Genomic DNA, 25,644 nt, shown 5'->3' with positions numbered 1-25,644 from the left:
TAAATCGATTTCATTACTTTAAAAGCTAACAAGTGATTAAGAGAATGAATAACTCCCTCAGAAGAGCTGAACAGTTCTTGACTAAGGTTATCAAGGATTTACAAAAGATCAAGATGTGCTGTCAACTGGGGTTAAAGGATATGCTTAATCTTGAGGATTTGACTTTTATCTTACTTCATTAAATAATGCTTATTTGGCTTGGGTGGCTCGTTTCAATGTGTTGCTAAGGAATGAGGATGTGTACACATGCCTAAACATGTCGAGACTAAAACCACGGAAAAGAACATCTTGGTCTAAAAGTAACTCTGAGTCATCGTTCTGAGAGAGGAGTGTTGCCAAAACTTACTCTGCCACAGACATGCAAAATTAAGTTTCACTGGACATCCAAGCACTGGTCAAAGTTGTAGATGTTCAATGTTTCAGACCAATGTACAGAATTTGCTTTTGCAAAATGCAATCGTCTATGTTATACAGAAGCTAAGTAATATGTATACATAACATCTTGAAGAAATGTAAGCTATAAGTAAGTCATGATGACTACTAGGATACATTTTGCTTACCCTAGGCCTACAACACAAATATCAACATCTTAATTATTTTATAATGATAACTGTTAAAAAAAAAAAAAAAGATAAGTGCTAGAACAAATCTGACAAGAGAAAACATGTCGACTCTCAGGTCATTAGAAAAATCACATATTAGGTGCTTACCAAAAGTGTAGAAATACGAACATTTCACTCTAACTCATTTCACACACTATGACCATGTTTGTTGCAGTCATTGATGACTAATTGTTTCCAGTAATTAGTTTGGGCCTGGGAAGATGTTGAGACATGTAGGCTATCAGGAGGACTGTAGTTCTAACTTGTCAATAGTGTAACAAATGATTATAAATCAGTTAATTGTAAAATGTGTTCCTTTTAGTAGCCTAATCGGCCTAGATTCTTGGACTTTGCCTAATAGGCAAGGGTCATTATTTTGAATAAGATGGGGGTCGATGAGAGGGGACAAACAATAGCCTCTCATGAAAGTGAATAGGCTGTTTCTGATGGGTTTCTATTGAGTAGCCTAAGATTAAGCATAACTTGATCAGTTAGCCTCACATTTAGACTCAGTCAACAGGTTTATAAATATGCCATCCTAACAGTACCAACTCAGAAGAGGCAGACTACAGAGCTGAATGGTCACACGTGGAATTAACCCGGAGAACAATTATTAATCTTTGTTATTTAGCAAAATGTATACCTGTGCTGGATTATCTTAATTCTAGCTCACTCATCGTTGCATTGGAATACACGTGCATCTTTGAAAATTTGAAATCAACAACAACCGTTTGGGGGCAGCAGTCATCGTGACCTGAGCCTGCGCATGAGTTGTCTGAAAGGTAAGCGCAATTTAGCCTTCTAGTTAGCCTAAAAGATAAAGTTTATAACACTGGCATGTCCACCAAGGTACATTTTTTACGTTGTGCTGACAACTTGAATGTAACGTTACTGTGTTAATTTATGGTGACAAACTACCAAACCATCTGCTTAAGATGCAAATTTGAAAGGTTTGATTCATTCCAGTGTGCCTAGGCCTTGAAGCCGCGGACTTTCTTGAAAGCTAGCATCTCTAGGTCCCTGGAAGTCTGCTGAGTTACCTTACTGCTATCTTTAGGCTAAAATGCGTATATGCAAACTGTCCTCTTCTACAGTTACATATTAATTAGGTCCAAGTGTTGTGAATCATTTGTCGGCGTTATGAAATGATGTTAAAAGGTAGTCAAGAGAAATTATAAACATTGAACTGATTTCGTTAACGTAAAGTTCAGAAGACTGGCGCGCGAATATAGACGTACACATTCACTAAAGCAGGAATGCTAACGATATATTAGAATTCTAGACGAATGCAAGTTGGTAATATTTACTACTTTTATTCAGCAAACTGAGAAGCATTAGTTAACTGTACATCATACGAGTATCCACCCAAATTACTACCACTAGCTTCCAGTGTAACTTATTTGCGCTTCTTGTCGAGCAGCATATTTGTTCAGCGTTGCATGAATTTGTCGGGACAAATACATTCCCAATATAGAATCTATTATATCTAAAACATCATTGTGTGATACTACGGGCATCGATACACTAACTTTAGGTAACGTTTCTTTGATTTCTGTGTATCATTGGTAGCTACAAGTAGAACCTGTGTTAACTGCATGTCAGATGGTGAGATATGAATTGCGTAATTTTCTGTCCAAGTTTTTAACCATCATGTGAGCGTGAACTCAGCTGTTGTAACGTTTTTTTAAACGACCGCAATTTAATCATTGGGAAATTAATCCGCGTGCAGATGATGGTGCTTCGTTGCTCATCTGGAAATAAATTAGTCTGAAATTTTTCAGAGCATCCTTGCAGTGGCCAGAGAAATATATCCAACATTATATTAGTTTCCAAATGGTCCGACATGTCAGCTGCTCGAAAGACTTGCCTGTTCTTTGTTTAGAGACGCGGTAAGATAGACGGCTTGTCCCCGTCAGTCAAAACACATATTAGCCCTTACACAATAAAACTGCACGCGTCCGTGTTGTTGGTCTGGGACATGCCCGGGCATGTACAGTGCGTAGCCACTCCCGTGCACGGCCGCTAGGTGAGTCAGCGTCGGGATGGAAGTAACGCTTTGAAATGTCAATTCAACCAACCCCGTCTCTGAACGCCCAATACTATCAACAGTCTACGAGATTCTAGCCCTGACATGTCTCACCAAGTCTATTTAAACCAGGAGCCGGCTGAATTGCGTTTCCCACTGCAAGCCCAGCCGAGCTGACAGCACTTTATGTATAGACAGATTTTAACTTATCTTATGTATATAATATAGAGATTATACTTATATTTATTTAGGTAAGTGCCTTTGTCTATGCTATTCTTCTTGCATTTTTTTATGCTTTAATAATGAAACTGTTGAGTTTATATTAACCTATGTAAATATTCTTTCCTACAGATCAGCAAATTATGGCAGACATCACTGCTGATAATGAGAAATTGGTGAGTAAAAATAAAAGAAACTAATTTTCAGATGTCATGCCCTAATAGATGAATGCCTTGTCTAAAACAAATGCATGTTTGTGTTTACTGTTTTGAGGTTCGACCAAATGTGCAGTTACAAACACTGCTAAAACAGGCAGGTGCCGATAAGGAGGTGTTCACAATGAAAGAGGTGAGTCTAAGGACAGCTACAGCTCATCTGGTACGAATGTCAATCAGCTGGCATTCTGGTTTTTATTGATGTTTATGAGCACATCTAAAGTGCATAGACTCCCTCCTTTCTTTAAGCATGACCATTTTGAGCTTTACTTTTGTGCACTATTTGACATGGGTATTAAGAACTAAATTTGTTTCCATATATATAGTGGATTCTCTGAGACCACTGAGTGAATATGGGCTAGATTTGCTAAAAGTTAAAATTTTTAGCAAATGTTTCGAGTTAAAAATAAGTGCTCCTCATGTTTCATGGCCAATGCCTGAGAGTGGTTTGTGTTGTCAAACCAGTCTCATGTCTGCTCATCATATCTTATGAACTGTGGTTAGTACACTATGTATGAAAACAAAACTTGACCAGGCATATAGCTGTGTAATTTTGCAGCATTAGCATTTTGATAAGCATCATCATTTTGATGTTAAAAGCATATTTTTTCTAAATACTTCAGGTTCAGTCACAGTCCTGGTAGATTTGAATATAATTTGAATTCAGACTAAATGTTCTAGTCATTGCTGTGGGCTTGAGGGAAGCTTGTGTGAATTAATGAGGAAGTGTTAGTCATCCCATACCACAATAGACACAGCCTTACATGTACTGGAGTGGTCGACAGTCTGTGGAATGTCTTACTCATCTGTGACCAGCTCTGGTCTCCTCATTGCACTGAGAAAAGACTCATGGTACCAATGTTAATTAATGGACTGGTTTGTAATCTGGGATCTGGGGTAGGGGTCATTATGCAAGCTCTTACAGGCTCATGGGAAGATTTGTGTTAGTTTGGGTTTGTGTTGTGACGGCTGTTTGTTTGTTTGTTTTCCAGGTGATGTACTACCTGGGTAAGTACATAGTGAGGAAGCAACTGTACGACCAGCAGCAGCAGCACATCGTGCGCTGTGGAGGGGACGCTCTCGGAGCCGTGCTGGGAGTCCAAACGTTCTCCGTGAAAGAGCCACGGTATTCAAAGACACGTGTACATTAGTGTAGACATTCTCTCTCTCTTTCACTCACTCACTCACACACAAACACACACACACACAGAGGGACATGTGTTGGGGAACAGCTGGGCTGTTGATTAGGCCTCTAGGGAATTTAGGGGCGTGGCAGATCGAAGCATAGCTGGCTCACAGGTGTTGGTCTCTGTGCACACAGCTGTGCTCTGCTGTGTATCCTGAAACCGCCTTGCTCTCTCTTCCTGCATGGGTTCACATAGCTCACTCACTAAGTTATTATAGTAAATAAAAGTGTTTTGGAAGCAGCGCTGATGTATTCATATCCGTTTAGGCTTAGTGTCTCCTGTGTTATCTCTTAATCTGCTGTAATTGCAATAAAGTTCAGATAAGCAAATGATCATTCAACTGAAACTGAAAGCGCTTAGCTGTTCTAACCTTATCTGTTGTTACATTCGCTCTCCAGAGTCCTGTTTGCAATGATTACAAAAAACCTAACTGCAGTAAAAACCCCAGCTACAACAGGTATAGCCGTTTTTACATACTTTTGCGGTACACAATTTAATATCTACCTGAAGCTTGGGAGCAGTTTGAAGTTCAGGTGCTGCATGGCAATACATCCATTCATGACTTCTTCTTTTCCATGTAGAATCTCAACCTGCACTTTCTCAACAAGACAGCCAGAGTGAACCAGAAGTGGGCAGATCAGAGGTAAACAGATCTCCTTGTCCATAGAGGGTGAAATTAAAGCCTTGCTTTTGTCCAAAGACCATATGGAGTCTTCATTTTGTATGTCTGTGTGAGAGTATGCGTACAGGTGAAGGATGATTTTAAAAATCTGACTGGTGAACTAGTTGTAGAAGTTCTTTCCTGTTGTTTCTGTAGAGTAGTTTAAGAGTGAGCCCTTGCTGTGTGTGAAAGAAGGAAAGAAGAGCTGTTTATTATGGGTGAAACACTGTGCTGTTTGATGTTTTAAAGAGCCCTTTATTATTTTGACAGGACTCAGACTCAAATGCAACTACCTCATCACGGAGAAGAAGACGAAGCAGTGACCCTGGTGAGACACACAAAAGCTGCCACCTAGTCAGTCTCTTGTTATCCTCAAGTGCTAGCAAATGTCATGCCCAAGCGTGGGCTGATATAGGGGAGCATCACTGTCCTTCGGTTTTGGTTAATGCAAACTGACTAATTGTAAAGGAATCAAATAGTAAGGATGTTAGTTCTGTTCAGAGGCAGACCATTGCTGAGGTCATTCACCAGCTCTGCTGTAATATAGCCATCCAGAGGCAGAGTGCCTTTAGTCTGTGAGGAAAAGAGAACCTTTAGCACCACTGAAGAATACCATTACTGATGGCTAGTCAAAATGGAAGCAGGAAAGGTAGATGTAGACATTTTGCCACATCATGTTGCTTCTTTCTTCCCCTTTTTTCTTTGATGGGATGAAAAGACTCAATCTGTGTTTTGGAAAACCCCTTAGCTCTTAATGCTCATCACGACTTGGCCTGTTTTTTTCTCTCCCTGCACTGTGCTGATTACTTATCTCCCCCCATATGCCTTGTCACAATTAGCGTAGAAGAACATTTTAGTCTGGAGGCACACCAGAATGTGTTCAGATGACTGCCATCCACAATGGGGCCCATTCTGTGGCCCTGCAGTGCACACAATGAGTGACTGTTTTGTGCCATGATGCCGCCACAGCAGAAGCAGCATGAGTTATTGATGTGTGCCATCAAAACATGGGTTGTTGCCTTTAAATAAAAACTGCACCTCAGGCTGAAGGCCACTCACAGGAATTACTGTGCTGATACATTCTCAAGGGCACAGAGTGTTACAGAAAATAAGCTTATGATGGCCTTGATTTGGTACATTAGTGGAAGGGCTTGAAATACAGTGTGACTTGCCGAAAGGATGGTGGAAGTTTTTTGATTCACCAGCGAACAAACAAAAGATTATGTGAAAGTTTATATGCTGTGAATAATGATGGTAGTGGAACGTTCAATATAGTGTTTTGATGGTGTGTTTAACACAGACACACTTATTTAAAGTCACCCATTTTCTGTCCTCTCTGCAGCGGGGTCGTCTACACAGGACGAACCACGCGAGCGAAGGAAGCGACACAAGTCAGACAGCCTCTCTCTGACTTTCGACGACAGTCTGTCCTGGTGTGTGATTGGCGGTCTCCGTGGCAACAGAAGAAGCAGCGAGTCTTCGGACTCCCACAGTAACACTGTGAGTAGCAGCATAAGTGCAGAAGTGTTATTTCCTCTGTTGTGTGTGTGTGTGTGTGTGTGTGTGTGTGTGTGTGTGTGTACGCACACATATGAAACTCTTTACTGACCAGCATCTCTTTTGTTCCCCAACAGGAAGTAGGTATATCTGTTAGTGACGAGTCAGACGAGAGCCTCAGCGAAGACTCAGACTCCGACAACTTCAGCGTGGAGTTTGAGGTCGAGTCCATCGACTCGGATGCATACAGCGAACACGACGAGGCATCCGTGACGGGCGAGGATGAGGTCTCAGAAAGTGCTCCCACCCCTCAGATGAAAGTCCTGTCCAGCTCCTGCCTGCCCCAGATGCCCAGTCTCACTCTCCCCATCTCCCTCTCTCTGCCTTTGCAGGTCTATGAAGTCACCATCTTTGGACCCGAGGAGGAAGACGAGTTTGATGAGGACACAGAGATCACTGAGGCTGTATGTTCTTTGCTTTTAGTTCTTGTTCTTATTACATAGATGGTCTTATGTGTGTGAAATTGGTTTTGTATGCAAGCTTGGTTCTTATTTTGGATACTTAACAAGTGTCTAATAATGATTCCTGATGATGTTCTGTATCAGGACTATTGGAAATGCCCCAAATGCGATGAGCTTAACCCACCTCTGCCCCGTAACTGCAACCGCTGCTGGACACTGCGGATTGATTGGCTCCCTGAAACCAACAACACAGCCGCTGCCACACCTGCAATCGACCCAGCCTCTGACGCCAAGCCCCTGCCCCCAAAACCCACCCCGACGGACTCCGAGGAGGGTCTGGACGTACCCGACGGCAAGCGCGCCCCACCTCGCTCACCCCCCACCAAAGAGGATCCCTCGGTGACTGCACCGTTGCCATCGTCCCTTCCAGACTCACAGAGCTCGGCCTGTTCCCAGCCGTCCACGTCCTCAGCAGCTAGCGGCAGCGTGCCCTCCAGCCAGGAGGAGGCGCCAGAGCTGGAGCGTTTCAACAGCCTGGAGGCCTTCCTGCCCGCCAGCTGCCTGGAGCCCTGTGTCATCTGCCAGAGCCGGCCCAAGAACGGCTGCATTGTGCACGGGCGCACTGGCCACCTCATGGCCTGCTACACCTGCGCCAAGAAGCTCAAAAACCGCAACAAGCTGTGCCCGGTGTGCCGTGAGCCCATCCAGTCAGTCGTGCTCACCTACGTCAGCTGAGGCCAACACACACACACACACACATGTACACACACACATGTACACACACACACACACACACACACACATGTACACACACACACATACACACACACACACACACACACACACACACACACACACACACACACATGTACACACACAGCACATTCACAAGTTAAACGGGGTGTTTTTTTTTTTTTTTTTTTTTCACAAGGTTTCTATAATTCTATAATCTATAATCGTTATAGGTGGAGTGGATCTGATGAAAGTGTGATAGTAAATTGTTATATTTACAATTGTTATATTGTTATGTCAAATAAATTAATGGATTTGGCATGGATATGCAATGTTGTACAAGTGCTATCAATGCTGTGCCTAGTGTGGAATACTCACAAGCCAAACCCTTCTGCTAGCATATATAACCTTCAAGACCAGTTCTATGCTAGAAACACTGACACATTTGGTGCCCAGACTGTATTACAAAAACAAGTTCTTTAAGAATGAGGGGTTGGGTGCCATAGCGAAACGGAGGAGCCACTCTGCTCTGACACGTTGGCTGAAGAGCACTCGTTTATTGGCGTCGCCGTGTGTTGGTAGATCCTTGTGCATGTGTTGCCTAGAGAGTGCTCTTGTCACTAAGGAGTCCACTTTTTCATTAAGTCTCAGGATACATGCCTCGGCCTGCTCTGTCAGGACCCCCCTCATAGCAACACACACACACTCACACAACCGCATTATTGCTAATACCCAAAACTCCTTTGTCTTTGAGAAAACACTGAGCACTTTAGCTGATGAGTTTCTGGAGAGAGTACATGTAGCAGAATGCATATAGACCCTTTCAACAATAAAAACAAAAACAATGCTTGAATGTTCTATTTTTCTATAAGGAGACTTTCTCTTCTGTCTGTGTGTTTTGTAAATGTGGTGTGGGCATTGAGGTGATCTTGAAGAAATGTATATGTTCTCAATTAATCATTTGAATTGTGAGGTTTTAGGAGTTTACTGGTATTTTGCTTTGGATATGTTTTTTATTAATATCACTGGGGATTTTGGGAGTTTTTAAATGTGCTTAGTTGTTTGCACATGTCTTTGTTTTGTTTGCTTTATCGTCATGTCTTGTAAGCAGTGACCACCAGTGGGGTATACTACGAAGCACGTTGACATATCTAGGCTATGTAGACATATCGAGGCTTCACAAAGCCTTGACTCAGGGGTATACGTTAAGTGATACTACGATAGCAGTTATGTGATATATTTGTCAAACTAGGCTTTCAGCTCTGATCTCTGCGCGTTCTCGGTGTTGGGATGACGTTGGCCAATCGTGAAACGTGGAGAAGCACAAGACCGCCTCTATTTAAAAACAATTACTTCCGCATTCATGAGCGATATCTTAATCTACACTGCGGTAATTTTTTGTGTCTAACCTATAACATCAAATAAATCAGTTGTCATCAGTTGTTGTATGGTATGCACGTATAGTGGAATATTTGTACGCACAGCACTAAAGTGCATTCGAGATTAATAGTGTTGGATTAATTAAATGTTAGTAGAGGCGGAGCTCCACCTGTAAGATATATGACAGAATCCAACACGTAAGAACTTAAGAACGTAAGGACATACCTCGCTAACCCACTAATCGAGATTCGCAGTATACCCCACAGGCAGTTAAATTACTTCTGTTTAATTTTCTTGCCATTGCATCTAATTTCCATAAATGTCTCTCCATGTATTGAATGTAGTTATGTAGGCTAGAGGGAACTCTGTCAACATGCACTGAAACATAAATTTCACTCTGCATAGTAAAATGGCTCTGTCCGAATACACGACTGAACTTTTTTGGGGCTGTACATTTTTTATTTATTTATTTATTATTTTTTTTTTTTTTTTTTTTTTTTTTCAGATTTTGATAAACCAAATATTTTTGTGAAATGCAAGCTGAACTCCTGAGGGCAACACATCTGACTTTTCCCATACTCTACAACAGAGAACAAAATCTTTTCTGAACTTAAATTCGCAAATGTTCTTCAAAACATTCAAAAATGATGTTGATATGCTGACTTTTTTTTATGCTTCAGTCATTATGACCCATTTTAAATCCACATGCAGCTACTCACAGTGGATATGAGTGAGCTAAGGGGTACTACAGTTTGATATGCAGATATTTACTCATCATGGCTTTTAATAGTTAAGAGTATGCTGTTACCAGCCATACTACTTTTCCATTGTTTCAGTTCTCAGAGATTATACAACTGAATGTGTCTGGTAAAACAAAACAGGCTGTGGTATTACTGCAAGCCTTTAAAACTGATGTGTGTTACTGAGGTGGGGTCAGCACTGGTATCATTACTGCAAGTTCTTAAGGTAAGTGACGTTTTTTGTAATGTAGACCTATGTTTCATGACCATCTGCATAACTGGAATTTGGTTTCACTTTGGTCGATATTGCATGACGGGAGAGTGTCTGTAGTTGCCTGACTGCTCTTGTAGATTTTGTAGACTACAGTATGGGACTAACTTCATAAATGATGAGCACAGCACACACACACAAACACTGTCAGATTTTATTGGCAGAGGCACAACTGCAACATAGCTGTAATTCACAAGCTATGGGATGAGGTAGAACAGTGTGTTTGATAACCTGCACTTGTTTCTGGCCCATGTGTACAGCACAAGCATGCCCCCAGGATTGTCCACAGCAAGATTTCAGTTGATCCTAAATTCACTGGGATGTTCATAAAACTAGACACTCAGGTTTTAGACACCTACAGTACAGATTCTAATCCTTCAAGGCGGCTTGAACGCTGTGATGAACAGCTAGCAGTATGTTGCATCACCTTAAGATTTCATGCCAACATCCCCATGTTAAACATGTAACAGAAATGGCTAGGTAAGGAGAAAACGAGAACCATATCCACTTCTGTATTTCTGTGGTGGTCCTGGTTATATGAACTCAGCATTCAGCAATATTCAGTTAAGAAACTATGAAATAAGTATAACCGTGGAGTCCTCCCAGGGAAGGGAAGTTCCACCCATCTATTTATGTCTTAACAAGGCTGAATACGAACATACCTGGTAAGATTTATACAGACAGACCTGCAAAGCACATTGGCAGGGTGTCTTCAGTTGGTGTCATCTGACAAATCTATAAGCTTGCAAATAACATACTGCCATGATAAAAGGCATTCTGGTACACCATATATATAAAAAGCCTTTTGATATTGTGTTATTCTTTCAGATTGAAACTTAAAACTATAGATATTGCCAGTTATTGTCGCCATATAAAATGTGTTTAATACTTCAACAATCTTCAGAGGATTTGATGCTAGCTTCCCCATTCAAGAGCACTGGGAAAACAGGTTTTGAGGCTGAAAACAAGATTTGATTCTTGCCAAATCGACTCCCTAGTTTGCATTGAGGGTCTAATATTTAGACAGAATATGAGCTGAGGATATGAAAATCTCAAGAGCTCCCTCTAGTGGATCAATTCATATACAGCATTAGTGTGACAATATGTTTTTTATCAATATCTTTGTGTGTGCCAGCCATCCCAGGGTCTTTTTTTTGTGTGTGTGTGTGTGTGTGTTTATGTGTGTTTTATGATATTACAATTTACTGAACATGTTCTAAGGGAGCCCATATATGGAATGTAATGTTTTCTCAACCATGTGGTTAAGAATCAGAGCACATTCCTTTCAAATACCTTCACTATAATTGTGGCTTGTGGAGTGATAAAGACTGGAGCGACTTTGGAATCCAGCTGATAGGCGAGAGAAGAGTCTCTGCTCTCCCTCCTGAGTTTCCATACATGTTTGGGCTTTTGTCGTCTCGCTGGCTTAACACTGATGCGTATCCCAGAGTCAAGGGTCGTGTTTATGTTTAGGCGACAACTTCTTATCTCAACGCACACGATAAGAAATGCCTCCGATTTCTTCACAGTGCAGAAAGCCTGTTGATGTGTTCATATCAACCGTAAATCCGAAAAGCCACTGTTTGCTCTCACATTCGCAGATGAAAGTTTTATCTTGACTCTGAAGAGCAAGGTTTTTTTTTTCCTTCTTCTTTTTCTTTTTTTTTCTTCTTCTTTTGAGGCACTTAGAAATCCTCAGAGCCGTCTATCCTGGGCTCACACCTGCTTAGCTTCGCACCAAAGCTGAGGTAAGCCCAACATAAGTGTATGTGTAACCTTAAACTTAATAACCATAAACAAATATCAACTTAAAATGGGCCACATGGCTTTGCAAGGTCAAATGGTGAGTAAAAGAAAAAGTCTTAAGTCTTTTGCCTCATCTGATCTCACATTAGCAATGAAAGGAGTAGGAGAGGCAGGAGGAGTGTCAGGCCAGGTGTGGCCAGCAGGACGGGGCTGTGGCTGTCCTGTGGTTGCAGTCCCCGGGTGGAGCAGGGCTTGGTGGGAAAGGCGGGGGTGCCTGCGTTGATACGCTGGAGCCAGAAGTCGTGCTTCAAGGCCGAGAAGTTTTCTGGCCCGTAGGGGACAGACAGGGTCTCGATCAGCGTCTCGTGTCCAGGAAAGGTCACCTGTATGGGTAGAAGTTAATGGCCACATGAGTTGCATTCTACTTCGGAACACCAAACATTAACCACTAAACCCACTTTTAAGGATGATGCAATGCAGTGCCTAACCCTTGACTTTGAACTTGACTGAGGATGACTCTGCAAAGGTGTACACTTTTCTGAGCAATGTACCATACATGCCTTGTTGCTCACAAGAGAGCACCTACATGTTAGTGACGCAAAGACGGACTGAAGCACAAGGGTGCAAAAGTGAACTGAAGGACCACCACAATCTGTGCAACAAAATCTGATGTGGATATTTCTTTACACAGATATTTCTTTATGTATTTTACAATGTTTTTATGCTTTTCATCTTCTTGTTCAGACCCCAGAAAGACTATAGCTAGCACAGATGTGTACTTAATGGGAGTCTTACATACAACACACACAAACACATTGCTGAATCAGACATGCTGCAGGACATATGCACTATGTTTTCATAAAACCGCGGTCGCTTTTCTGCTTTGAGTTGAACCTTTTTCAAAAAAACGAAAGGTGCAGCAGGTGGACAAAATGTGAGGCGCTCTGGGCACGTAAGCAGCGTGTAAAACTGACCAGGCATACAAAAACGTACTGCCTATATACAAACGCTTACTGCCCATACAAAACAACAGAATTAAGACGCCTCTCTCACTGCAAAACCAGTGTTCTTTGTGATCGCGGTTGAGAGGACACAGGGGCTTTTTTTTGACCAGCCATTTTTCTCCCCTTCACAAGGCTGTCAGCTAAAACCCCTGAAGCAACGCTTACGGTGCTGTAGGGACTACCCTTTTATGACTTCAAAGCTTACACACACCTGCTACCTCTTATGTTGGTTGTCATTGGGCTGTTTTATAGCTTGTAATAGTTGCTCCAGCTCAGTTTGAAAGACAGCCTGCCATTACTTAGACACTTTATGAGTATAGGCTGATAACCACTCACCAGCGTGACGACTCCCCACTGTGGGAGATTGAAGAAGAGATGCATGTCTGATCTTTGCAGATATGGACAGAAATACCTCTGTAATACCTTTTGGGTGGGAGTTAATTTTGAATTTGATACCAGCAACATGTTTCAAAAAAAGTTGGGAGGGGGGTAACAAAATGCTGGAAAAGTTGTGTAATGATAAAGAAAACAAAAGGAAGAATGTTTCACAACTAATTAGGGTGACTGGCAACATGATTGGGTATGAAAAAGAGCATCCCAAAGAGGCAGGGTCTCTTAGAAGTAAGTAGGGGTATTCATCACTCTGTGTAAACCTGTGTGCACAAATGATGAAACAATGTCATTTTAATGCTTCTTTGTGACGTATTCAGGGAGTTCATCATCTACAAGACATAATATTATTAAAACATTCAGAGAATCCAGAGAAATCTTTGCAAACAAGGGAAATAGCTAAAAAACAAATTGGATGGCCGTGGTCTTTTGGACCTGCATCAACACCAGACCTTTTTCCAGATCTGTCATTGTATGGGCTCAGGAAAACCTCTGATAACCATTATCTATGTGCCCAGTTTGATACTCAACTCAAAAACTGCAGCCAAAATTGTAACAGCTAAAATTGTATTGAGACATGATACAGAAAATACAACCCTCTTATCTGGGCCTGAGCTTGTTTAAAATGGACTGAGGTAATGTGAAAAGAGGTCCTGTGGTTAGACCAATCAAAGTTTGCCATTCATTTGGAAATCATGGACTCATCTGGGCTAAAGAGGAGAGGGCCTATCCAAGTATCCAACCTATCCAACTTGTTTTAGTGCTCAGTTCGAAACCCAACATCTATGACGATGTGGAGGAGCATTAGTGCCTACAGCATGGGCATCTTGCACATTTGGCAAAGCACAATCAATTCTGAATGATGTATACAGGTTTTGAGCAACATATACACTGCCATCCAGGCAATGTCTTTTCCAGGGACGACCTTGACTATTTCAAGAAAACAATGCCAAAATGAATTCTGCACTTATTTAAATAGTATTTCTCCACAGAGGAACAGTCCAGGTGCTAAGATGGCCTGTCTGCAGTCCAGATTTGTCAAATTAGGTGCATAATGGAATGAAAAGCATGACTAAGAAAACCGCATACTGTTGAGCAACTGAAATCCTATATCGGGGAGTAATGGGACAACATTTCATTCTCAAAACGGTATCAAATGGTCTCCTCAGTTCCTAAACATTTACAGAATTGTGTTAAATGAAGAGGTGAAGCAGCACAGTGGTAAACATGCTCCCGTCCCAACTTTTTTTGAAACATGTTGCTGGCATCAAATTCAAAATTAACATATACTTTCCATAAAATAGTTCACATTTTCATTTTCAACATTTGATATGTTGTCTTTGTCCTTTTTGCTGCTAAATATGGGTTTATGAGACTTGTATATTGTGACAATCTGTTTTTATTTGCATTTTACACAACGTCCCAACTTTTTCTGTTTTGGGGTTGTACAGTATATGCTCTCTACTGAGTAATTTTGAGCCTTATATATGTATATATATATATATGTGTGTGTGTGTGTGTGATCTATAATTTCCATTCATTCCATAGAGAGCACCTTAAGATTCTTATATAATAAGATGCTCTCTATGGAATGAATAGAAATTAATTGATTTTGCAGGCAACGCAACGTGATATGCAGTATGCCAGACTCACGCTAGCCTGATGTATTGTACTCTCACAGTTTTTAGTGGGTTATCACTGAGTCTCATAGCAGCAGAACTCTAGAATCCTTGTGTAGGTCAGGAGGAAACAGAGACTGACAGCGTTGGAATGGAAAAATAACTGAAATCGTGTGGACCATTTATGAGCAGGACGCCTATGTATTTACTCCCCTGGAAACATTCCTACATCCTGCTTATTTGTTTGTCTGTCTCTTAAGCTCTTTACTACGAGTCCAGTCGAGGGCCTCGGAACACACAGGACATGTGTCACGTGGGAAGACTGCCCTCAAGGCATTCAGCAGAACATCCAGGAAGCTTGAGACGGGGACCAGCGCTCAAAATGCTCAGCAGCGGTCCTGCAAGGCTGTGTAAAGTAAGGTAAACATTTATTTATAAAGCACATTTTCTAGCACAAAAGGCCAGTCAAAGCGCTTTACACAGCTCGTTTAGTGGGTCTGTAGTCTGTACCACAGCCTTGAGGTCAAATCTTGAACTTGAAAAAAAACATGCAGACACACTGACCCTAAAGGGGGTGAGGTGGGATTGGGGCAAAAGCACCCATATGGCCATAATCCTCCGGTCTCCATTAGACAGGCCATGACCCTACTGTGTGCTAATCTGGTTTCTAAGGTCATCACACAGGCCCTGGACTGTGTGTTCACAGGACTCATCTCTTGTGCAGTGGAACTGCTAATAATGATGGCGGATTCACTCTTTGGGAAAGTTTCCTCCTCAGTAACCAGGTTTATTTGAACTGCTATAACAACCAATTTCCCATTGCCCATTTGGACAGTGTCATTTAGTCTGTGTGCATGCTGTGTGCATGCGAGTGTGTGTGTGTGTGTGTGTGTGTGTGTGTGTGTGTGTGTGTGTGTGTGTGTGTGTGTGTGTGCACAGCACACTGATCAACTCTGAGGGCTTTTGAGTCTGCGAGCGATTCCGCAGCTCCACACATTTCATTACTCCTCGCCGAGGTCCATTTCCTGGGCTAAAGTGGGAGAAAATGAGTTGATTCTTCACGGTACCATGCACATTCCTCTGCCGTTTGTTTGCCAAATCCCTGGGCCAAGGCGAAATCCCACGGCGTGACGTCCCCACAGACCAGCAACACACACACAGACACACACACACACACACAGCGAGGAAGAGACAGCAGCACAGCCAGACTGCCCCCAGACTCAATGGACCCAAGCTTTCCCTCCCTAATCTCTCCCTCTCTCTCTTCTCTCTCTCTCTCTTCCTCTCTCTTTCCCTCCCTGATCTCTCCCTCTTTCTCACTCTCTGGTGCTCCTATCCACATAGAGATGGAGTATTGCCTTTATTATGTAAATATTTACTGAATGGGATTTTTATCTTCAAAGGAATAGAGAGAGGGATTTCTTATGGCTGCTTTGTTTGCTATGATTTGGTGTAGACTTTAAGTGTATTGTTATTTCCTTAATGACTTTCTGGGACAGAATTTTGGACAGAATTTTGTGATGGTGTACAGTAAAGAGTTGACCTTTATAAATGTCCTCTTTATCAAAACAAAATGTAATGAATGTGCAGCTTGCCTGAATTTGAGTTTATCTGTCTTCATTATTAATAGCCGTGTTCTTTAGAAGTAAGATTAATTCTTAATGGTGTCTGTTTATTGAAAAACTCTGTTAGAGGGCCTAGCTTTTGATTATAAACACTTTGCTTTTAAACGGTCTTCAGTTACAGTAAAACCCCATCCCTGTGTGGTAACACTGTCACTTCCACCAGCAGGCCACACGAGGGCGCTCTCTCACCTTGAAGGTGTAGTTCCCTGGGAGCAGCAGGCGGTAGTACTCCCCCTCGGCGCCACTGCGGAACGGACACAGGTTCTTCCGGCCCTGCACCTCCACCACGGCGTCCTGCACAGGGTTCCCGTTTCCGTCAAACACCTGCCCTTTAACACCTGACGGAGAGGACACATGAGTCCATGAAGGTGTGGCAAACAACACACACACACACACACACACACACACACAGCGGGAAGAGACAACAGCACAGCCAGACTGCCCCAGACTCCAATGGACCCAAGCTTTCCCTCCCTAATCTCTCCCTCTCTCTTCTCTCTCTCTCTCTTCCTCTCTTTCCCTCCTGATCTCTCCCTCTTTCTCACTCTCTGGTGCTCCTATCCACATAGAGATGGAGTATTGCCTTTATTATGTAAATATTTACTGAATGGGATTTTTTTTTATCTTCAAAGGAATAGAGAGGGATTTCTTATGGCTGCTTTGTTTGCTATGATTTGGTGTAGACTTTAAGTGTATTGTTATTTCCTTAATGACTTTCTGGGACAGAATTTTGGACAAATTTTGTGATGGTGTGCAGTAAAGAGTTGACCTTTATAAATGTCCTCTTTATCAAAACAAATGTAATGAATGTGCAGCTTGCCTGAATTTGAGTTTATCTGTCTTCATTATTAATAACCGTGTTCTTTAAAGTAAGATTAATTCTTAATGGTGTCTGTTTATTGAAAAACTCTGTTAGAGGGCCTAGCTTTTGATTATAAACACTTTGCTTTTTAAGCGGTCTTCAGTTACAGTAAAACCCCATCCTGTGTGGTAACACTGTCACTTCCACCAACAGGCCACACGAGGGGCGCTCTCACCTTGAAGGTGTAGTTCCCTGGGAGCAGCAGGCGGTAGTACTCCCCCTCGGCGCCACTGCGGAACGGACACAGGTTCTTCCGGCCCTGCACCTCCACCACGGCGTCCTGCACAGGGTTCCCGTTTCCGTCAAACACCTGCCCTTTAACACCTGACGGAGAGGACACATGAGTCCATGAAGGTGTGGCAAACAACACACACACACACACACACGGTTTGTACTCCGTACCAGTGATACAACACTATTAGTAATTGATGAGTATCTTAGTGTTTCTCTTTGGTTAAGATTACTCTACTCTACCCTAATGCTAGATATGAAGACTTGATAACTGAAGCACAGACACTTACAATACTAGACATTCCAGAAATGATTACATTAAAACAATCTTCATATGTTTTAACCCTCAACATTTGTGATACTTCAGCTCTGATGTATCATACAGCCATTGTACTCTTGAGGATGTCTTGCCACTAGCATTGTGAACTTGTATATTTAAGGACGTATGACTGCAAATTTCATCTGTGCGGAAGCGTATTCTCTTACCCATCAATCATATTACATTATATACTGTATTTGGATTAATAATACTGAACACCACTGTAAACTCAAACGAGGTAATATGTGAAGCAATCACAAACAAGTCTGACATGGTTTGAGCTCATGGTGTGGGACTAAAGCTGTTGTTGACGGCCTCTTAGTTGGCCTGGGGTCAGCTTGGCTGGGAGATGGTCCAGGGATCATGGTGGGATTGCAGTGGCCCAGACGGTTACATTGTGTAAATCAGTAAGTGTGAAAGGCCCTTGGAGATCCATGCTGGATGTCAAGTTTGAGCATTCTTGGGGCCGTTGGATGCAAACGCTGTGTATCTAGCTAGCATGTACAGTATATCTTCGTTCATTAATTTCCCTTTCTGAACAAGTTTTCTTTTGCCTGTTTTATATCTCGACTAATTTGTATTTCTTTGAAACTGTAGCCTACATTTCCCCCATACATATGTAATTCCCAGGACAGGGACTCACTCTTTAGTTGTCGGAAATTGGGTGGACGTTGTTTACTCTCCCAAATCTGACCTTTGATGTGTGCACTAGTCACTCATCTGTCATGAATGACTGGACAGTGTGTGTCATCTAGAGCTGTCTGAGGCATCTGGCCAAGCCTCGCGTTCTCAACACTAATTACGCGTAATCTTTCACTGTCTGTCCAACATGGACGGGAACACAGGGTTGGGTGTCCCGACTGCAATGTTAAAAGCCCCCTCTGTCTCACCAGAGTAAAACCTCAGTGGGGTAAGATTGATGAGTTCCAAACATCGGCAACTTGAGTTGTGAGTGTGTGTGTGTGTGTGTGTGTGTGTGTGTGTGTGTGTGTGTGTGTGTGTGAGTGAGAGAGAGAAGAGAGAGAGAGAGAGACAGAGAGAGAGAGAGAGAGTTAGATGGTACCATAAAGTTATATTTAACTGACAAACAAAATTGTGCCCTGGGAGGTTTTCTTGTAATGCTTTGTCAGATGCCCAACTGACACTGAGGTAGCAGGCTTTTTAAAACTAAAACTATTCTACTTCAATTTTCATGTCACTTCCCAAAATGAATTGAAGTTGTTATGTTGTTGAATACAATACAATACTGTTGAAATACAGACTACTGGCATTGTTGTGTAGCACTGTAACAGTGATCCAGACGGATGGTGTTGCAGCACAGTTGAGCTGGCTGGGATACCACATCTTCATGCTACTTCATGAGTGGAGTCTTCGGCTGTTCTGAGGCCAAACAGACACAGAGGACAGTGATGTGGAGATGTGGCACCAGAGATGGGCGTGGGCTTCCCATGACTCTCTCCCTCTGTGTCCACTATGACTTGGACTCTCATCATTAGGTTTTCTTTGAGTTGGTTTTGTGGGAAATGGGCCTTGTTAGTCAAATCAATATAGTCATCCGTTAAGGACCACGGGGCGGGAATCGAACCCGGGTCGCCGGTGTACAGTATGGTGCAGGTGCCCCAGCCAGTTGCGCCACAGCTGGGGCCTTTTCCGAACTTTCATGCCTCATTTCGATGTCCTTACGCATTTACTGGGCTGGGAAATCTCAGCTTGTGAAGTCCTCTGACTGCTGGCCTGCGGGAGGCCTGTGGGACTTACCCAGGTGCACCTGCTGCATGTAGGCAAGCAGTGCGGGCCGGTTGGCCTCCCAGAAGCCAGGCAGCTCGCGCTCGGGCGGGAACTTGCAGCAGGACAGCTCCAGCGTGATCTCCAGACACTGCTGCCACACGTAGTTATAGTCCTGCATCCCACCTGGAAACACAAGGGCACATACAGTAAATAAACCATAGTTAGTCATAGTTTAGGGATCTTCAAAAATCATCTAAAAAATGTGTTTACTTTCTTTCTAAATAATTCTTACAGAGGCAAGGTTTGTATACATGTAGCCTATAGTTAATGTTATTATTGCGTTACATTTTATTTAGTCTATTACTAATATTGTTTTCTTATTTAGGCTACATGTCTTCACTTTAGACTGTTAAGTTTCATTTAAATGTTTATTGATGTCATTTTAAGTTGCTTTGGACAAAAGTATCTGCTACGAACTATAAACATAAACAAACACATTTGCACGGTCTCCTTTGCCAGCAGCCATACAGTACGTAGTGCCCACGGGGATTTAAATGCATGCCCTAAGACTTCCTGTTTCAGTGAGGGCAGCTTTCCGTTCTAAACACAGTTGAATGAATGAAACTGATCTAACATTTTTAATGAAACTGATCTAACAATAACATTTTTAATGAAACTGATCTAAGAATAAAGTTTTGAATGAAACTGATCTAAGTTTTGAATGAAACTGATTTAAGAATAACGTTTTTAATGAAACTGATCTAAGAATAAAGTTTTTGGTTGTTGTGATGTCCATCAGCTGGCTGCACTGACGGGCTCACCCACCGGGCAGTTTGTACCACTGGTAGCCGTTGGTGATGCCATGGGGGAAGTTGGAGTCGGAGCAGGCGTTGCCGCGGTGCATCTGCGTGTGGCTGTAGGAGTACGTCTTTGCTAGGTGGACAAAGACGTCGTTGTCGGGGGAGACACTTGCACCCTCCTGTAGTTCGCTTCCTGTTTCAGGTAAGAGTCAGGTTTTTAGCACAACCAGCGCAGTACTGTTGAATGGCATTGATAAGACACTTAGGTTAATCGCTTATGACAACTGAAATATTAGCACAAACAGACAAATCCCAAAGCAGGAACAGAAGACGTGTGTCAACAAGGTGAGGGGTGGAGGCTCCTGCATAGCGAGATTTCTGGCTTATCCAGGTAAATTCAGGAGTAACCGCTGATCTCTGAAAAAACTTGGCATCTATCCTTTCAAAAGTGATGTGTTCTGAACAGAAAATCAGAAAATCCTCCTACGTTACCTGGGTAAGCCAATAACCTCACTTGGTACCATAGCCCTCTGACCTGCATTATGTTATGCTAGTAGTGAGTGCAGGGGTGTCGGACTGGGGTAAAACCACTACTGATTCTAGGAGCCCAAAGGGGAGAGAGGGCCCTTGAAAAGTCTGGAATATATTTTATTTCACCTGGGTTGAGGAACATGGCGGCCCATCAGGACTGCCTATTCAAGGGCCCAGAAGATTTTTAAAGACGTTTTTGGACGCAGCTTAATGTTTCATAGTTTGGCATAAAACTGCTAATGAGAACTATAGCACTTAAGAAAGTGAAAAAACGTATATAGCTTACTTATTTCATAATATCTATAAAAAAACACCAAGATCTACGATAGAATGATTGAAACATCCTTACAGGTGATCTAGTATATTTAGTGTTCTCACCAATCTAATATTGACCATAAAAGGTCCAATTGCCCTCGTTTAGGAGGGGAAAAGTACATTCGTACCAGGGATGTTGTGGTAAAATAAGAGGTGGGTGAACTATGAATTCTGCAATCTCGGTGAGGGGAGGACTGTACCATGCTTGGTGTCGGGATTTTAAAAAAGGCATTCGAACATGTTTGATAATGGTGGAGGTTATTATGCAGTATTGGGAATAGGCCTATAGGATAGTATTGGATAATACAGTTTTGAATGTTAAAAGTGAATAAACTCTTTTGACAGGTGGATAAACTCTAATAAGAGGTGGGTAGGCTCTATTTCTAACTCTATTTCTGAAATGTCAGGGTAGATAAACTGCATTTACTAGCGTTTAGCCTCCACTACATCTAATTTAAACATAGGCCTATTCCCAGCTTAAGTAACAGAAGGGTAATATTTGAATGTAAAGCTATACAATGTAGGCTATAGATATTTTTTTATATCATATATAGCCTACACAACAAAAAAACAAGTTATCCTCTGAAAGCAGGGCATCTTCATATTTAGTGTTAGTCGGGTTAGTAAAGAGGTGAAGAGGGGCTGCACCTGTTTGCTTTTTTTTTGACTGGCAGTGCCCAAGATCAAATGACAATCGTGATGAGTTGAATGATGTAGGCTAAAATATAAAGGTAGGCCTAAAAGGCAAAAGGAATGAAAGCGAGCAGAGGACAATGGACATGGATGCATCGATTTTTTCCAGAAAGTTTTGCTGGAAAAAACATAATTAGATAAAACTATTGAACTGACGCATATAGGCTAGTTGACATCAGATGGCATAGGCTAGGACTATACAATGTTTTCCATATATAAGTTTACATAGGCTACAGCTTTTAGGCCATTGATTTCATTAAAACATATGCTAATGATATTGATGAGGGGGTGTTTACAAGGCGGAGACCTAAAACCATCCGCTAGCTTGCAAGTTGGCGTTCATTTGTGATTTATAATTGGCACATCTGGAAGGGTGGTGTGCGCCGTTTTTTGTCGCGTGCGTTCATTTTCTCTGAATCACACAGGCGATCATTTCAGAAATGATCTAAGATCAAATGAAGGATGGTTGGTGGGGCTAATTAGTGTGCTGTTTATGTCTTAAAACAGTAGCCGCAACTTCTTATTTAGAACTTCGCACTTCCAGTGACCTGAGGTTAGGGTGAGGTAAGGGTGTGGTGGATAAATATTAGGCAACACAGAGGAAAACTTCATGCCCTCCGGGTAAACTTGTTTCTCTTCTGAACAGCTGTTTTTACACACTTGGAATCCTCCTGATTTTAGCTGCATGCCAAGCCCAGTGCAATGGCCCTGCACACATTCCTGCGGACTCCAGTTGCGATATTGGTCGACATGCAGCTAAATTCCTGCATGGATTAGGCTGCAGATAGAGTCTCACATTTAGAACCAAATGTCTTCAGACGCTTCATTACGCCATGTAAAAAAAACCAGGAAAGAGTCATGGAATGTTGCAAATTGATTTCTGAAGAAGCCCGTAAGAATGGAAAGTGGATGTGTGTGTTTGTGTGTGTGTGTGTGTGTGTGTGTGTGTGAGTGAGTGAGTGTGTGTGTGTGTGTGTGTGAGAGAGAGAGAGAAAAGAATGTGCACACATGTGTATAAATGTGTGTAAGCATCTGAGTACATTTGAGGAGATGACCTGACCTCAACGGCTTTTTGGGTTTGCAAAAGTCTATTTGTTTGTACAGAACTGGGTACAAAGGGAAATATCCTGGTGTGAGTTTGTCTATGTATGTTTATGTGCAGTGTTGGTCAAGTTACTTCAAAATCGTAATGTATTATGTATTACTTATAACTGACATTTCAAAGTAATTCATTACATTATAATATTACTGTCTCTGAATTGTAAGGCATTACACTACTATTGTATTACTTTTAAGTTACTTTTACCAAAATATCTAGAAATATGGATTTGGAATTCTAAATGCAGTTTATTATGCTCAATGCAGCTCATTGCATTTCTAATGGAGGGTGATGTGGTATAACATAATGACTGAGCTAGGCTTAAGGCTAACAACAGTAGAATGCAATAGACGCAGTGATGGCTCATGATGCAATACAAGGAACAATCATAGCCAGAATTTTGTTAAAAGAAGACAAAAGGTCAAAGTCTGGTCAATTGTGATAGAAATGCTGTAACTTTAGGCTTAAGCCTACTCATTAAAATCAACAGAGAGCCCACTACCTGTATATTGTAACCCAAAACTTAGACATGTCAAGATAGGCTACATAGTGCAGCTGCTAGCCATTTTGGTGCAGGCTATTTTCTAAATACAAAAATACAGTATTTTATTTTTGATACATAATATTTTGTAGTTTATTTTGATATATTTTGATATTTTGTTATATATATTTGATATAAAAATGAGGGTATTAGGTATTTTATTTTGAAATACATTCTGATGTATTTTTGCCCATCCCTGCTGTTCCCAGCATTAGCACAACACTTTGCGATTGTTAGCTTGTCACCTGTGAAGCTATACATGGATTTCTATGCAACACAAAAACATGCGTGCGCAACCAAGAGGCAGAAAGCACCATAGAACAGCATAGAGCAATGCAAAAGAGCAAAAGAATAAAAAATGTTTTTTGTGCTGAAAACTGCACCAATTCGAAATCCACGATGGTTAGAGAATGTTAAATATGTTCAATATCCCTAACGGAATGCATGTCTTCTGAAATTAGATGTTATTATCATTGAGACAACAGGGGTATACAATAAAATCCGATTGTAGCTTACAGCAGCCGACTATTTAGGTTAAGTTTATAATGTTGTGGACGGCCACCAAGCGTCTTCTGCCTCCGCGACTGCTTGTAGCGCATTTAGTTTTGTTGGTAAACGGGAAACCCGTGTATATGCTAGGCCTAAGTGACTGACCTATCTGGGTGCGTTTGGAGATGCCTGATGAAATCAGGCGTTGTTAAATAGGCATAATTTATCCTGGTGCCACGCACCTTGCATGTAACTGTTAAACTTATTTCCTCTGTGTGCGAAGTTATTGTAACTGAAAGTAATGATAAAAGGCACAACTCTGGGAGTACTTCTTGTCACCATGGTCAATGCATTTTTTTTTTTTATATAACTGTGAGTGTGCGCACATAGCGCATGCGTTACGTTGCACATTATGGCAAAGGGGCAATGCCGCTCGTTATATGTTTCCCAAAGTATATGTAGCAATAAAATAAAAAAGAAATACATGAAAATTTAGATGAAAAAAAGCAATGATTGCATGAAATAGCCTACAGCTTGTTCTCAAAGCTTGAGTCCGAGTCAAGTCTGAAGTTTTTTGAGTGGAGTCACAAGTCATGTCTGAATCACTGTTTTTGCGACCTAGCTTAAGTCCAAGTCCCCATCTTTTTTAAATTTCAGGTCAAAATGCATTGTAATGCGCTGTTACTGAAGTTTGTACCGAGTAAAATATTACCCAAGTTTTTTTTGTAATGCCTTACATTGCTGCGTTTGAGCAAAAAACAATATATTACCGTAATTACATTACTTTTGTAACTCGTTACTCCCAACACTGTTTATGTGTGTGTGTGTGTGTGTGTGTGTGTGTGTGTGTGTGTGTGTGTGTGTGTGTGTGTGTGTGTGTGTGTGTGTGTGTGTGTGTGTACATGTGTGTACGTGTGTGTGTGTGTGTGTGTACAGTATGTGTGTGGGAACTGTTATCTACATGCTTGTGGGAGAATGTCCACATTCTTGTGAGTTTGTGTGTGTGTGTGTGTGTGTGTGTGTGTGTGTGTGTGTGTGTGTGTGTGTGTGTGTGTGTGTGTGTGAGTGAGAGAGAGAGAGTGAGAGAGAGAGTGTGTGTGTGAGCCTGACCTCCATTGCTGTTGTCGTAGGGATAGCTGGCCTACAACGGCCCCTCCGTGCAGGTTGGCCGACAGTGCAAACCTCTCCTGCTTCATCCAGTCCATGATGGCCAGCACTTCAAACTCGCGACTCTCCTCATCCTCTCCCAGAAAGAAGTCCGGAAAGTTCCGGTTGAGGTCCACGCCATTTCTGTTGTACCTGCGGAGAGGGTCAGCAAAGCAAACCGAGTGAGCGCACGCACACACACACACACACACACACACACACACACACACACACACACACACACACACACCAAGTGAGCGCGAGAGTAAAAAAAAAATGCACTTGCTTGAGCATTCCCCCAACCAAGCCTGTTATACACCCTGTCAACTCTCTCTCTCTCTCTCTCTCTCTCTCTCTCTCTCACACACACACACACACACACACACACACACACACACACAAACACAAGCCTGAACGATCTGTCTGACCTCAGTGTGTTTGGCTGCACCCACCATGATGCTATACACCCTGTCAACTCTCAATGCGCTCCTGTTTGGTCAGGCACTATTTGGCAA

At 42.0% G+C, this 25,644-nt stretch overlaps 2 protein-coding genes across 3 annotated transcripts in view; one reads left to right on the top strand and one right to left on the bottom strand.

The window, feature by feature from the left end:
• Window positions 1-1,150: 1,150 nt before the first annotated feature.
• mdm2 (MDM2 proto-oncogene) lies at window positions 1,151-7,676 on the top strand. Of its 2 annotated transcripts, none has more exons than XM_048234373.1 (11): window positions 1,151-1,384; window positions 2,980-3,023; window positions 3,121-3,195; window positions 4,055-4,188; window positions 4,648-4,706; window positions 4,831-4,892; window positions 5,181-5,238; window positions 6,253-6,410; window positions 6,545-6,694; window positions 6,800-6,871; window positions 7,013-7,676. In XM_048234373.1, the coding sequence occupies exons 1-11, from the start codon at window positions 1,369-1,371 to the stop codon at window positions 7,601-7,603; spliced, it is 1,419 nt and encodes a 472-aa protein (XP_048090330.1). In that variant the 5' UTR covers window positions 1,151-1,368; the 3' UTR covers window positions 7,604-7,676. The 2 variants fall into 2 exon arrangements, with proteins under 2 accessions (XP_048090330.1, XP_048090331.1); XM_048234374.1 differs by lacking the exon at window positions 1,151-1,384 and adding an exon at window positions 2,689-2,879.
• Window positions 7,677-10,131: 2,455 nt separating this feature from the next.
• cpm (carboxypeptidase M) overlaps window positions 10,132-25,644 on the bottom strand; it is a 41,306-nt gene continuing 25,793 nt past the window's right edge. Inside the window, 6 exon segments of the mRNA XM_048234372.1 lie at window positions 10,132-12,120; window positions 17,413-17,561; window positions 19,546-19,698; window positions 20,341-20,508; window positions 25,094-25,124; window positions 25,126-25,282. Coding sequence (XP_048090329.1) covers window positions 11,878-12,120; window positions 17,413-17,561; window positions 19,546-19,698; window positions 20,341-20,508; window positions 25,094-25,124; window positions 25,126-25,282 — 901 coding nt within the window. The 3' untranslated portion in view covers window positions 10,132-11,877.

Source organism: Alosa alosa, chromosome 23, assembly GCF_017589495.1.
Source record: "Alosa alosa isolate M-15738 ecotype Scorff River chromosome 23, AALO_Geno_1.1, whole genome shotgun sequence".
Classification (NCBI taxonomy): domain Eukaryota; kingdom Metazoa; phylum Chordata; class Actinopteri; order Clupeiformes; family Clupeidae; genus Alosa; species Alosa alosa.
The sequence above is the reverse complement of the archived record's forward strand: the minus strand, read 5'-3'. Positions and strand labels throughout refer to the sequence as shown.